Genomic DNA, 14,338 nt, shown 5'->3' with positions numbered 1-14,338 from the left:
TTATGACTTTACTATTCTAGGTTTATCATAACCCCTAATCTTAATACTTATCCATAACTAGGTTCAATTTGGAACAAGTTGCTGAAAATGAGAGCAAAATAAAGAGTGAAGGAGAAAAAGACTAATTTTTCTTAAGTAACAGAGTAAGGGTTAAAATAAGCAGAGGCAGTGATATTGGTAACAGAAAATTTAGGAATAGGTATGAGTTGTGAAAAACAGAAGGAAATGGGGAGATGGTGGGCTGTGTTCAGTCTCTCTAGTAGTGATGAAAGGAAAGAGTGGGTGGGCAAGTTCCCTGTGCCACCCACCACCCCCACCCTGCCCCGTGTAACCTCCCCACCCTGTACTCCTCCAAAGACCCAGGATATCTGGGTTATCTTTGTAGTGATGTGTAGTGTGGAAAAACACTTCCTGTGAAACAAACTTTTCTGAAATTCATAACATGAAATGATTTTTTAAATCTCAATTTTAAATATTTGGCCAATGACATTAATTTTATAATATCAAACCTACTTTCTTCTGAGAATTCAAAAATTTCTTAGAAATACAAAGGACAGCTTCCATCAATTCAATAAAACCTTTCTTTTTGCTAGGGCCTCCAAGGAGTGTTAGGGGCCATGGAGACGAGTAAGACCCACAAGGGTTCTTCTCGAGCGGTTCTTACTCAGTTGGAGTAGGATGTACAGTGTCCATGTGAAGGGGGACACCAGAGGGCTTTGATGGCTGAATGGGAAGGTGGCAAACAAACGGGAGAAGGCATCTCACGAAGAGGAAGAGGAAGGGTAAAGATGCGCCAACCAGTTGGGACTGGTTGGAGGATTTTACTGGAGGAAGTGCTTTGCAAAGGAAAGGCAAAGTCTTTAAAAGGACACTGAAACTTTCAAAATTCTCAGTATTTTCATGCTATGGGACTACAAATAGGCTGGTCTCTTCTGACTGGAGCCATCTACACACATTTTTTTACACATAAACAAAATTCAACAGGGAAATCTCATACTTATGGCACATTTGGTCACCACACTCAACAGATGAAATCCAGTCTCCTCCATTCTCAAACACTTCTGAGTTAGAAAAGTCACAGAATGTTAAAGTTAGCAGGGACTTTAGAGCTAACAACAATGTTAGCTAACAACTCATACACGTTTTCTTATATATAGGCAACAGGGAAACAATAAAAACGTATGCTGCTAATTCACCTTCCATATTTAAAAAAAAATTCCAATAGGGTGTTTTATAAAACCTTGAATTAAAATTTCAGGGTTGCTGGTTAGATCAGTTGGCTGGAGTATGGTGCTAGTAGCACCAAGGTTGCCGGTTCAGATCCCCATATGGGCCATTGTGAGCTGCGCCCTCCTTTAAAAATTAAGTAATTAATTAAATTAAAAAATTTATTATAAGGTGAAAATTTTCAAATCCATCAAATCATTATTTCTAAAAAGAAAAATCAAACATCAGGATAGATGCCCAAAAGGCATTTGACAAAATTCAGCAACTATTTCTGATTTTAAAACCTATAATGTATAGGATAATTCCTCCATGTAACAGAGGACATCTATTGTCATCATCACTAGAGTCTACTCTCTGAGTACAGAATTTACAGTTTATCACAAAGGCTTTGCACACTCCTTATTTCTCCCTCAGGTCTTACACACTTTGCTCATGCTGTGACCTTTTAATAAACTTTTGTTTCTGATTATTATTAACACAAAGAAAGCTACTGTTATATATAAATCTACATATATACATATATGCATATTATGCATATTCATCCATATATGAATATATACAGAGGGTGCCAAAAAAATGTATACACATTTTAAGAAAGGATAAAACTGTGTTAATTCTAATACTCAATATATACCGATAACAAAAGATAAATACAAGTCACGTTTACTTCTGCAATTACAAGAGGTGATCAAAGTGGTTACCATCAGCGTCCAGACACTTCTGACTATGGCAAACTACTGCTTGAGCATAGAGAACATCTCTTAAAATGTGCATACATTTTCTTGGCACCCCTGGTATATACATTTCCAAGCTGGATACCTTACTGAATTCTCCTTACTTCTAACAGTTTTTCAGTTGATCATCTTGGTTATTCTAATAAGAGAATTACAGTACCTACAAATAATGCTAATTTTGTCTCATTTTTAATAAATTTAAAAAAAGAATCTTACTGCTTTGGCTAATTTATCTGAAAACAATGTCCTGTAATGACACTGCTGTTTTTTTCCTGACCTTTATAGGAATATTTTCAGTTTCCTGTTAAGCATGGTGTGTGTGGCTTTCAGACCATTTTATTTATTATCTTAAGAAAGGATCCATTTCTTTTATTTAAATGTATTTATGGTAGATGTTAAATTTTATTAAGTGCATTATTGACATACAGTAAGATGAAATTTTTCTCTCTTTAAATTTACTGATGTCTAACACATTTTAAATTAATTATACAATAATATTATTTCATTCTTGAAATGAACTAGTTTTACAGTGGTTTAATATTTTAGAATATATGGTTGTCTTAAATTTGGCTTATGTTCCAGTTAGGACTTGTACATCTATACTAGTGAACATGAACTCTCACTTTGTTAGTTCTATCTTTGAAAGGCTTTGGAATCAGAAATAGCATTTATAGTATTAGTACTACTTTTGTTAAAATAAATTGGAATGCTTTCCATCTTTTGTGTACTTCACAATATTTTTCAAGTTTCTACTATCACCTTGACAATTTTGGCTATATTTGCACTTACCTGTTTACATATGTTTAATTTTTTCTGCATAAACTCAATATTGAGTTACTTTTTTTTAAAACCTAACCTCTTCCTAGACAACAGACACAGATTCAATGTACTAGTTACAATTTTTCTAACACGTTTAAAACTAAAATGACAAACAGCCATCTGCATATACCTGTACCCTCTGCAATATAGTAATCTTTGGGAAACAATGCATTAGATGACTTTAAATGGCACAGAATTTACATTTTTCTTACATTTGAAAAACTTTACCTATACCACCATCTGGATTTAGAATTATTTTTGGAGCTATTTTGTCACTTTGTGATGTCTTCCAAGATTTTTCTGTCCAAGTATTTCATTTCTTCCTGAATTGATTTTCATAGTTTCGTTTTCCGAGAAAATTTCAATTTCATCAAACTTTTCCATTTTGTTCTTTTTTTAAACCTTCATATCTCTGATTATATACTTTCTTACATTGCTAATTTGGGGTATTTTTGATACCTTTTTTTTTTCCTTTGCCCATGGGTTTTTTTTTGTTGTTTTTTTTCAGTCTTGATATGGCCTCTTTTTTATATCCTTACTTACAGGGGTTCTGTTCAGCTATCTTTAGATGATTCTTGAGGTTGACTGTTCTATAATTTTTCTGTAATTTTGGTGTGATCCTTGGAGGCAGTAGGCATAGCATTTACCTAACCCACCGTCCTTTTCAAGGAAGAGTTCTACCATCACGTTCTACACTGCATTTCAGCAATGGAATCTTTTTTCTTAATTAGTCTAACTACAGCTTTACCTACTTCACAGTTTTAACAAAGAACCTACTCTGAAATTTTTTTTAATTCTAGTGTTTTTATTTTCTTTTTTGTTCATTAATTCAATAAATATTTGCTAAGTGCCAACCATTTGTCAGGTGAATGCTAGGTGCTGAAGGTAAGAGAAGAGTGAAACAGACACAGTCAAAACTCTCTTCTCATTAATCTGTCCTTTTAAAAAAACTCCCACCTATCTTCCCAGATGTCTTTTATTATCTTCTAATTTTCTGTGTATAGTAATTACTCCATTTATTTACATGCTTTTTTATTACAAAAGCTTTCAGAGGAATGAATTTGCTTATTATTTGTAACTTTATGAAGTACTTCAGAATTATTTTTCTAACTATTTTTCTATAATTATAGTTTTCAGTTCCTATTTGGGTCAAAATTTCCAAATTGATTAAGTTTTTTTAAATTTTCACTTTTATTACCTACAATTTTATTGCATTATGATCAAAAAGTAACCATTAAAATTTCCCTTAAGAGATTATAATGAGGTTGGTTTTCTTTCTGTCTAGAACAGATCAATGTTTTAACCATTCCATGAACAGTCAGAAAAATTATCTGTATAAGACACGTTGTTGAATTTTCTCATTTTACTTGTGAGTTTTTCAATACATTTCTAATAGGTTTGCTTCAGTCACTTCCAGTGTTTTGCTAGTTAGTGTACGGGATTTTGTAACTCCTTTTCTTCTTGAATTGTACTTTTATCAAGATAGAGGGTCCTGTCTGATATAAGGTGCTTTGTGGTATTACGCGCACGCCAGTGTGTCTTGAACATTGTTTCAGTAGACTGACCTTGTAAGTCAGGCAAAGCCATGAGAGATAGTCACAATTAAATCACATTTCATTTTACTATCAAGAAAGATACCATATAATATTTTATGTTAGCTGTATTTCAATAAAAATCTTTTAAAAAATAATCACTATACTTATGAGAATCATTACAAAATTTCTAAGACTTAAACTGGACCTGTCAGTCAGCCTAACTAGAATCTAAATACATTTAACTAAAAAACAATTTAAAATACGTAAAACTTATTAACTAAGTTTGCAAATGGAACTGAACACTAATCAAAGATCCCCTTAATTAATGATGATTAAATTTTACTGGACTTATAAATAAAATAACACGATACTGAACTTGATAGCCTAAAGACCTGGATTTTTTTATTATTCACAACTTTAACTGACTTAATTTTTAAAATCAAAGTATCACCTGAGTATATATAGTTTTCTGCAGCAAATATATTTTATTTTCTGTCTTAATTTAGAGGAGGGGGCTCTTTTTTAATGGAGAGCTTAACTCATTCACATTTATTACAGTAACAAATATATCTGATATTACTTTCTACCTTTTTATTTGTTATCATAGATCATATGTGTATATATATAAATCCAAAAATGGCACATTTTCCAAAGTATGTCTCTCAGAACACTAATTCCACTCTGAAATTCTCCTATAGAACAAAATACATCTGAGAAAAATGCGTACTATATTTTCCTCTTAGTGAATACTGTAAAAATTCTAATGAATTCTTGAAATCTAAAACTAACAGGCAACAGGAGCCACTAACTCACCTGCTCAAGCCCTCCAGCCAACTCCAACTCCTCCCCACTAACTTAACCCCAAATTGATATAAATAAGAATAAAACAGAAGACAAACAAATATTCTGGAAATAGAAAATTTAGTTGATGAAAATTTAGAAGTCAATAGGAAAACTGAAAGAAAAAGTTGAATATAAAGATTATGAAATATATAAAAGTTTGGCAACATTAGAAGATCATTGGAAATACTCCAGCTAAAGCAAAGGGAATGCAAAAATGGAAAAAGGATCCAAGAAGTAGTGAGCTAACCTGAGAGTGAGAAAGGACCAGAAGGCAACCCCAAACTATGATCTAACCCCAAATTAAAACATAAAGTTGGAAGGAAGTCTAGGAATAGTAACAACTACAGCTAACCAGGCACTTTCCATGCGAGCCTATCCGAACCCTTCAACTTTTTTCACCAATTAATCACCACAACAACCCTATGAGGTATGATATATTACCATCCCCTTTTCAAGATGAAGAAACTGAGGCTCAAAGCACTTGCCCAGTCTCAGAGCTACAAACTGACAAAAGTAGGATTATGAACAGGCAGGCTGGCTCCAAAGCCCAAACTCTTAATCATCGTGTTTTCTATCTTCAAGAAGAAAATGAATTCTCTGTAACAATCTGTAAAATCAAGAAGCTGGCTAATAAGATAAAAGCATTTTAAGATACTCTGAAAATTAAATAATTATAATACTTGTACCAACTCCTTTCCAATCTCCTTACCCTTCTATTTTCTTTTAAAGTAATATTTTCTGTCAAGATTACAAGTTAAGCAATGTAAGATTACATTTCCTCCTCTGTAAACCTAAATGCACTACCCGATTCTCCAGTTAGTAATAACTATGGGATCCTAATATTTTAAATGCTGATTGGTTTTCGATTTTTAGAATCAATCTGTAAATAATGCACAGAATATTTAATAATACTAATTACAAAACAAAATGTTCTAAGCCATGTAAAAGGTTGAGATGCAGACCAGAAATAAGGTACGGAGGATGCTAGGGAAAAGGCAGAAGAAATACAGGAATAGCGTATCTTCATTTAGCTAGACAAGGACACTGTTAGTCAAGAAATAGATTTCCTTAGAATTTTTAAGTTTTTTAAATAAAAATTTCATATAGCAAACTTGAAAAAATTTTACAGTGAATGGTATACACATCACCTATATTCCATCATTAGCATTTTACTATACTAATAAGAAATTTAGAGTATTTAAGTATGACTTGCAGAAATGGGTGAGGAGAGGAATATAGTAGTTAAAATACTTAATTCCTCAACTTTTAGAGTAAGGTTAGCAGATAGCCTCAAAAGCTAATGAATCAAGGAATAGTATAGGTAGAGCATATAATATATAATTATAGAGATAACCAACCATTTCTTTGAAATGCATAAAAATAAGATGGGATGATGGATGCAGAGAGGGACAAATAGATGGATAGAAATAGGAACAAAGCAAATGTAGCAAAATGTTAATTGCAGAATCTAGGTGGTGGGTATATGGGTGTTTACTAGACATGTCTTTCAATTTTTCTGATTAAAATTTTTGTAACAAAATATTGACACAGATGTGGTTGAGAGTAGTCAACAAGACTGGAAGGACACCACTAGCATACACCAGCATCCATGCTGTCCTCTGGGTGGCACTCACAGAGACATTTTCTAACCTCTTAGCATCCAGGTGGGGTGTGGGTAGAAACCAGGTGCACAACTTCCAGGCCAGGCCCCTAAAGCCTCCGGCAGTATCCCCCTCCACGTGTCTCTTCTCTTCTCCTGACTGCTGGCAGATCCAGCGCAACTTGGAAACCAGGCATTGAAAATCGACATTCACCAGCCTGAGTTTCTAGCCTGTAACTCCTCAGACTGCCCCCAACTCACACTAGACTAGGACGTGAGGGAGAAATCAAGTTTTAATGGCTATTTTGGGATTCCTCTTTAACCCAAGTAACCATTAACTATTAATATAACTAATACAGAGTAGGACCTGATGGGGTATGGGAAGAAGCTTTTTCTTTTGTTCTATATCATTTAAATTCATTGTTTAAACACATACTTGCAAATTTAAAGCAAATAATAAGCAGCTAGCAATGATAGTGGGGAAAGCCTTCTAGCTCACCTTCATACAAGCCTCCTTTAGCCTATGGAGCACCTTTGTGTGACTATAAAAAGGCAAAATTGCAAAATGGCATCCCTTCCTCTGGATTGATACAACTCCAACTGGGCCCACTCATCCCTTTTGCCAGATGCCTTTGAACAGTGCACAACCTACACAACTACACCCAACAGCCCTCTCTGACAATGCAAGCACTGACAACCCAGTGGAAACTGAAGGACTGTTAACTGGTACCTTCTAAGAAGTAAGAGCTGTGGTCAACATGTTGATTCAAGCTGCCCTCACTTAGCAAATGTTCACGTTTTTTAATCCATTTCTCTTGTCCATTCTGCAATCCCACAATACATCACAATGATCCAACTCAGGATCACAAGAATCACAAAAGAGGAATCTTGCTGCAACCACAGCCAATTCCAGGGCTAGAAAAGAAACAGCACTTGAGAACCTGCCTTCTGCCTGAGGTGTGCCCCAGAGGGGATGAGGAGCTTCCACCTGGAAGAGATAGGACAATTCCAGCCCTTTTAAGAAAGATGGGGTGGGGAGGACTGAGATAGGGATTTTACATCATTTACCCTTTAAATGGGCCACTTCCACCCTTGCCCAAGCAACAGAGGTCCTGTGGAATCCAGGCATGAGGTGTGCCACTTGGATCTCTAGCTGAGAAACAACGTGGCATTTAGATGCAAGGACTGCAGTTAGCTGGTGCATCCAGCTGTTAATGCCACCAGGATCCCAGGACTCAACTTGGCTTTAGAGCTGAAGGCACATTCTTTCTAGACAGCCTCCAGCAGTGACAGCTACGGCAAGAGGACTAGGGACTGGCCATCTTTTCCCAACTTGGGACTCCTTTAATAGGTAGTCTGCTCTGGAGCTCCCCAGTCAGTTGGCCAAGACTTCATCACATCTACCTAGTTACCTGCGGCTCTCCCTGACCAAACCTTCTCCTCCCCCTTTTCCTTTCTTAAGTGTTGGATCTGCATCGCAGTTTAAAGCTTCCCTAGCCCAATTCTGCTTCCCACTCCTTTTCTCTTTCTTAGGTGTCACTCTCTAATAACCCTGTTCATTCCTAATTCTGTTCAAGGGTCTGTGTCTCAAAGGACAAAACTGCCACAATACAGAAACTGTAAAAATCAGATGGGTACTGTTCTCACCTCGCCCAGCTTCCCTCTATTTTCTCCTTACCTCTACCACGAATCTTTAGGCCCCTTGTTCTGGTGACGCATTGAAGCACTAGTTCTGATTCTAGTCCAATGCACAACTGCCAGTGGGAAGGGACTCTGGGATAAGGGACTCTGCCTAATCCCAGTCTCCATGGTAAAGCAGATTGAATATAAACTAATCTTTAAGAAAACTCTAATTTCCAGGTTCTCAGTGGTGCATTTTATAGCATTTCATCACAGCATTAAGAGAGCATTTAAAATTATACTCACATTTTAAGCCAACTATAGTTCAGCATTTAAATTATTTTCTAACATTTTCTAATTGGGTATCTTATTTGTGGCAAATCAGACTAAATTTCCATTTTGAAATAATATACACTCCTTGAAAAACGCAATAAAATAAGTCACTGGCATACAAGTGTCCTTTTTCCTATCCATTAGAGTGCTTTAAAAAGCAAGGTCACTTAGAAATTGGAACACAAGCACCCAAGTAAAACTCTTAAAAGCTCTAATAAGGGGGACAGTCACTTCACAATTTTGATACAAAGGAAATAATACACAGGGGTTTTCACAATACCTAGGCAGTTGAGTACTAAATGAGAGGTGTTTTTTGAAATATTACATATCCTTTACCTAACAGTTTATCACAGGGCTGTGTATGACAAAGACGTTATTTTGCAAATATTGGTAATTCAGCCCAAAGAAGTTTGGATAAGTGCCGTGTAATTTTGAGAATAACCCCTATGTAATATTTGTCATAACTCCATCTCTAAAACGTTTCTTCACAGTATTCCCATGTGGCAAAGTTTCCGATCCTGGTAGTACCAGTCCAATGTACCACAGCTGACAGGGAGGCACCCATCTCAGCCCTGCCTCAAGGATATGGCCTAAGCTTGACTGGCCTCCCTGCCAACACAGGCAGCTGAGACAGGCAGAAGAGCTGAGGCTAAGCAGACCAAGGTCTTAATCACAAAACTGCTCCCAATTCAAGGAATAAGTCACTTGGACAAGTCGCTCCACCTCTCAAAACTTCAATTTCCTCATTCAAGTTCAAATTTAAGTTACTCCCTTGGAATTTTTTAAAAATCTGGCTGTCACAGAAATAGATACTCATCAACTGCCACCCAGGACTCCACCATCTCTCCCCAATCAGCCAAGACGCAATTTCTGAGGCTAAATTAAATACCATCTGCTTCATGTGACAGTATAAAAAGGTCCTGTTTTGTTTTTAAATGTAACCCCGTGGTTATCTGCACCTAAATCTGTGACAGAGGCCGGGGAGATTCACCAGAAGATGAAAACGAGCCCAGCTGACTCTCCAACAAGATCGCTTAATTCCTTAAGTAAGAATTTTATAAACTGAAGAAGTTCTCGGTGGCCCAGAATAAGCACAGGCTACTTTGCGTAAGAAACAGTCACAATCAAGCCCTTGGTCTGACCATGAGCAACAGATCTGCTGACGGGTTACCACCTTCCACGGGACTCCAGAAAGTGTGTGATATGCAAATGATGCACTGCAAAATGGACAATGAACCAGAAAAATGACTGCCAAGTCACACTTTTCGTTGCAAATGCCTAGAAAGTCTGCAAGAATTGCCTACACACAGTATAGGCGGCAGACAAGAGGGGCAACTCGGATTCCACCGGGAAATCTGTACACAAGACACCCACCGCGCCCCCGGACGCCTCTCCATCCGCCGGGCCTGCACGCTCCCCGCCACGGAACCAAGCTCCTTCCCGCCCCACTTGCTGAGTCCGGACGGACCCAGGGTTTCCAGGTAAGTGATTATAACGAGTGGCATTTCCTTGTCGCGGAGCAGGCACAGGTAATTTCATAACCTCATGAGCGCATTCCAAAGGCAAGAATCACATCCCAGGAACTTCACCTTTCCACTAGCTTCCCCGGCGCCCGCCAGCAGCGCGGCTGCGGCTGGCCCGGCTGGAGGGTGGGGGAAGGGCGCCCGGCCAGGGAGGGGGCGCGGCGCGACCCCCACAACCGCACAGACCTGGTTCGGGATCCTCAGGCCGCCCGGAGTGGTTGCCCATTCTCAGCCGACTCGGGCAGCGGCCGGCTGGCCGGCTTCGAACACGGTGTCCACCCTGCAGCAGCTCAAGCCGGCTCCTGCTGGCAAGGCAGCTGCGTCCGGCGGTCCGCTCCAGTCAAAGAAAGGGCCCGGCGCCTTCCAATTCCCGGTGGCGGCCGGCGGAGCGGCTCTTCGCCCGCGCGGGAGGGCCCTGCCCCCTCATCTGCATACCTCCCGCCCACCTCGATCCACACACACGCCGGGTGCGGCCTGCCCATCTCATCTGCATACTACCCACCCACTTCATCTGCATATCGCACTGTGCGTCCAAAGGGTCCTTCCGGCGGGGGAGGGGGGAGACGGACGCACTTCTGACCGATTTCAGGCCTCTAGGGGCAGACGCTGAGAACTGCAGCTGGACCAGGTAAGTTGGAAAAACCCCACCGCAGGGAGACTGAATCCAAGTGCCACCGGAAAGGCAAAATCCTGCGGGCAATAAATTAGATCTTCTATCAGAGGTTGGCATGGGACAGGAGCCAATAAGGATTTTTGAGGGTAAACGAATGAATGGACGAATAAGCAACTCTTGAGGAGGTGAAGAAAAAGAACGCTTTAACAAAGATTTGCCCATTAACCAAGATGACTACTACCCCTAATAAAAATGCATACCAATCCTAAGTGGTAACTGTTTTGCTGCTATCAGAGATGACTAACTTATGGAAATTACCCTGAACAACTTTCATAGTTAATTTTACAGTGAAAACACTTAGAACCAACTAAATCTCACAGTGAAAAATACTTAGGACTAATAAAATCATGAGTGGAATGACTGGTTCTATCTCCTGCATCACTTGAGTATGGTCCATTCTCAGTTCTCATCCTACCTATCAACATCTTAAGTCATTATTGATCACTCAGCTCCTCAAAACAGTTTATTCATTTGGCTTCTAGGACACCACGATCTCCTAGTTTTCTGTCCATATCCCTGGCACCTCTTCTCAGTCTTCTTTATGGGTTTCTCCTCATCTCCTCGACCTCTAGACCCTCGAGTACCCTAAAGTGCTATCCAAGTTGGTCATCTCTTCTTTGTCTAACTTGGCCATTACAACCAACTTATGGCTTTTAAGTACCATCTATATATCTTCAGTCCTCTCTTCTGAACTCCAGACTCATTTATCCAACTACCTTTTTAACACCTCCACTTAAATATCTTAATAGGCATCTCTAATTTAACTGGAACAAAATCAAATTCTTAATTTTTCTTTCACAGATGTCCCATATAGTCTTCTCCATCTCCATAAACGTAGTATGTCAGACTATATATCATAAATGACACCATAGGGCCAGTCCCCTGGCCTAGGTGGTTGAAGCCCAGTGCTCCTAACGCCAAGGTGGGGGCTTCCATTCCCACATGGGCCAGTGAGCTGCGTCCTCTACAGCTAAGATTGTGAACAACAGCTCTCCCTGGAGCTGGGCTGCCATGAGCAGCCGGAGGTCGGCCTCTGGGATGGGGCAGAAGAAGTAGGGGGAAAAAATGCCACCATATCTCAGCACTTGTCACCACTTCCACTGCTACCACCTCATCTAATGTGGTCATCTCCTACCAGGACTACTGCAACTGCCTTCTAACCAGTCTCCCTTCTTCTGCCCCCACCTCTCTATATGATTGAGTCTAATCTTCACATAACAGACTGATGCTTCTAAACGTAGGTCGAATCATATCACAACTCCACTTCCAGTGCTCCAATGGCTTTCTGTCTCATTGGGAGGAAAACCCAAAGCCTTTACAAGGGCCTCCGAGGCCCTGAATAACCTCCCCCACTGCCACCCTCTTTTAGTGGACTCTCCCCCTCACACTGCTTTTGCTACAGTGGCCGCCTGGCTGCTCCTCAAATAAGTCAAGCATGCTCTCAAGCATGCTCTCACCCAAAGGCCTTTTCACTTGCTGTTCCTTCTGCCTGGAACGCTCCTCCCTCACATTCCTACCTTACATAGACCCTATGGTTCATGCTTTCACTTCCGAGGTCTCTGATCAAACATCGTTCTACTAGGAGGGGCTTCTCTTGTCTCACCACATTAAATAGTAAATGCACACACTTCTCTGCTCAGTGACACTTACCGCCACTTAGTATACTATATATTTACTTGTTTATTGGTTTATATTGTCTCTCCATTAGAGTACAAGCTTCATGAGAGCTACAAGCCTCCTCTCAAGGACTTGTTATGTGTGGCTTGGATTCCTCCGGCAACCAAAGCTGCCTCCCCAGCTTGGCAACAATATCAATAGTTGTCTTTATAGCTGTATCACTGCTGAAAGAGATGTTTGCAAAGATAATCACCATCGATTGTTTAACACTGGTTGCTTCTGAGAGTTGGCATTCTGGATCATGCTTTAACTTTCTTTGTACTTTTCTTCATTATAAAATTTTTTTAAGCTATCAAACTTCAATCATTTTAATGAAAATAATGTCATTTTTCTTTCCGAAAGCTATTTATTACTAAAAATAACTAAAGTGGCTTTATGTGCACTATATTAAATATAACAGGAGATGAAATTTTTCCATTCCTTAGAGGGGCTTAGATCGCTTTATTCAATGAATAATATTGAGTATCTGTTTTGTACATGACACTCTTCAAGTTTTCCATATTCTAAAGGAGGGGGGAACCTCAACTTTCTTAATAAGCCACAGGCCAACTTGCTAAACAGGGACTAGGTTCACATAAAGAAAACTAAAAGAAACTTCAACATAGGGAGAAAGAATAAAAGAGAGGGTAACAAAGTTTAGTAACTGAATCAGAAGAAAAGTTTCTCAGGCAAATAGCATGTATATTGGTCTAAAAAACACTCCAATGCAGAAAAGGTGGCAGGAAAAGTTAAAGAAAAATCTATAAAGACAGAAAGCAGATTAATGGTTGCCTGGAGTTGGGGGTGAAACAGGCATTGGCTGGAAATGGAACAAGTGATCTTTATGGGGTGACAGAAATGTTCTACAACTTAGCTGGGGTGGATAGTTGTAACTCAGGAAATTTGCTAAGAATCATTATATTGAACATTTTAAATGGGTGAATTTTATGATACATAAATTATACATCAATAAAGCTGTTTGCTTTAAGTCAAGAGAGATAGATGAATGGATGAGGCTTCAAGACTCCATGTATTATTTCTGTTAAAAAGAGCCCCGTCCTCACTCGGAATCAATTAGCATGACTGAAGCCTGGGGGTGCCAGGCTGCCAGGAATAAAGACCAGAAAGACACGACTTTGAAGAAGATGAAATAAAGGGGAAAAAGAAAGGCACCACCCACACTTAGGATGTATTGCTTACTCAATGTGCTGCTCGCAGGTCCAATAAACTGGGTTCCACTTAAAGCAAGAGAATTTTTAAGACAGGAAAGAGAAACAGTACAAGGCAGGATATGGTGAGTGTCTGAACAGATATACAAATGCAGAGCTACAGATGTTAAAAAGGGAAAAAGCACATTCCGTTGTGACATCAAGAACGGCTTTATGAAGGAGGAGCTGCTTTTAGTGGGTCCTTTCCCACTGTCCAGTGTGGCAGGAGGGGGCAGGGGGCAGCGGGAGGGAGGTGCCTGGCATGGACATGGGCATCCTGGACAAGCAGGCCCCAGCGGCAGAGCCTCGTGTTTGTTCATCAGAGTGAACAAAGGCTAGATTGTGGGAAGGTCCTGAGTGTTCAAAGGACAAGCCATCCTGTGGCCTGGGGCTGGAGCCCAAGGCACAAACAGGGCACTGAGATAAGGCTGCAGTGGGATCTCACTGAATCAAGGCAGAAAGGTTTGTCCTAGGTTCCTTACCCAGTGAGGAGTGCAGAAGGTATGGGAGCAAACAAGTGGTCTGAGGAAAGCGGTTCTTCAGAAAAATTAGTAATACAAAACCTGC

At 39.5% G+C, this 14,338-nt stretch overlaps 1 protein-coding gene across 8 annotated transcripts in view; it reads right to left on the bottom strand.

Annotated features, from left to right (window-relative positions):
• Positions 1 to 14,338, bottom strand: part of SPECC1 (sperm antigen with calponin homology and coiled-coil domains 1) — a 239,140-nt gene that overhangs the window by 121,159 nt on the left and 103,643 nt on the right. Inside the window, exon 1 of one of the 8 annotated variants that reach the window (XM_081029669.1) lies at positions 10,421 to 10,667. The exons of 6 other annotated variants lie outside the window; for them this stretch is intronic. In XM_081029669.1, the coding sequence (XP_080885795.1) occupies positions 10,421 to 10,460 (40 nt within the window). In that variant the 5' untranslated portion in view covers positions 10,461 to 10,667. Of the gene's footprint in view, positions 1 to 10,420; positions 10,668 to 14,338 lie in introns of those variants that run through there. One more of the 8 variants, XM_081029674.1, reaches the window with a different exon arrangement.

This window comes from Rhinolophus hipposideros (assembly GCF_964194185.1).
Source record: "Rhinolophus hipposideros genome assembly, chromosome: 20".
Taxonomy (NCBI): Eukaryota; Metazoa; Chordata; class Mammalia; order Chiroptera; family Rhinolophidae; genus Rhinolophus; species Rhinolophus hipposideros.
The sequence above is the reverse complement of the archived record's forward strand: the minus strand, read 5'-3'. Positions and strand labels throughout refer to the sequence as shown.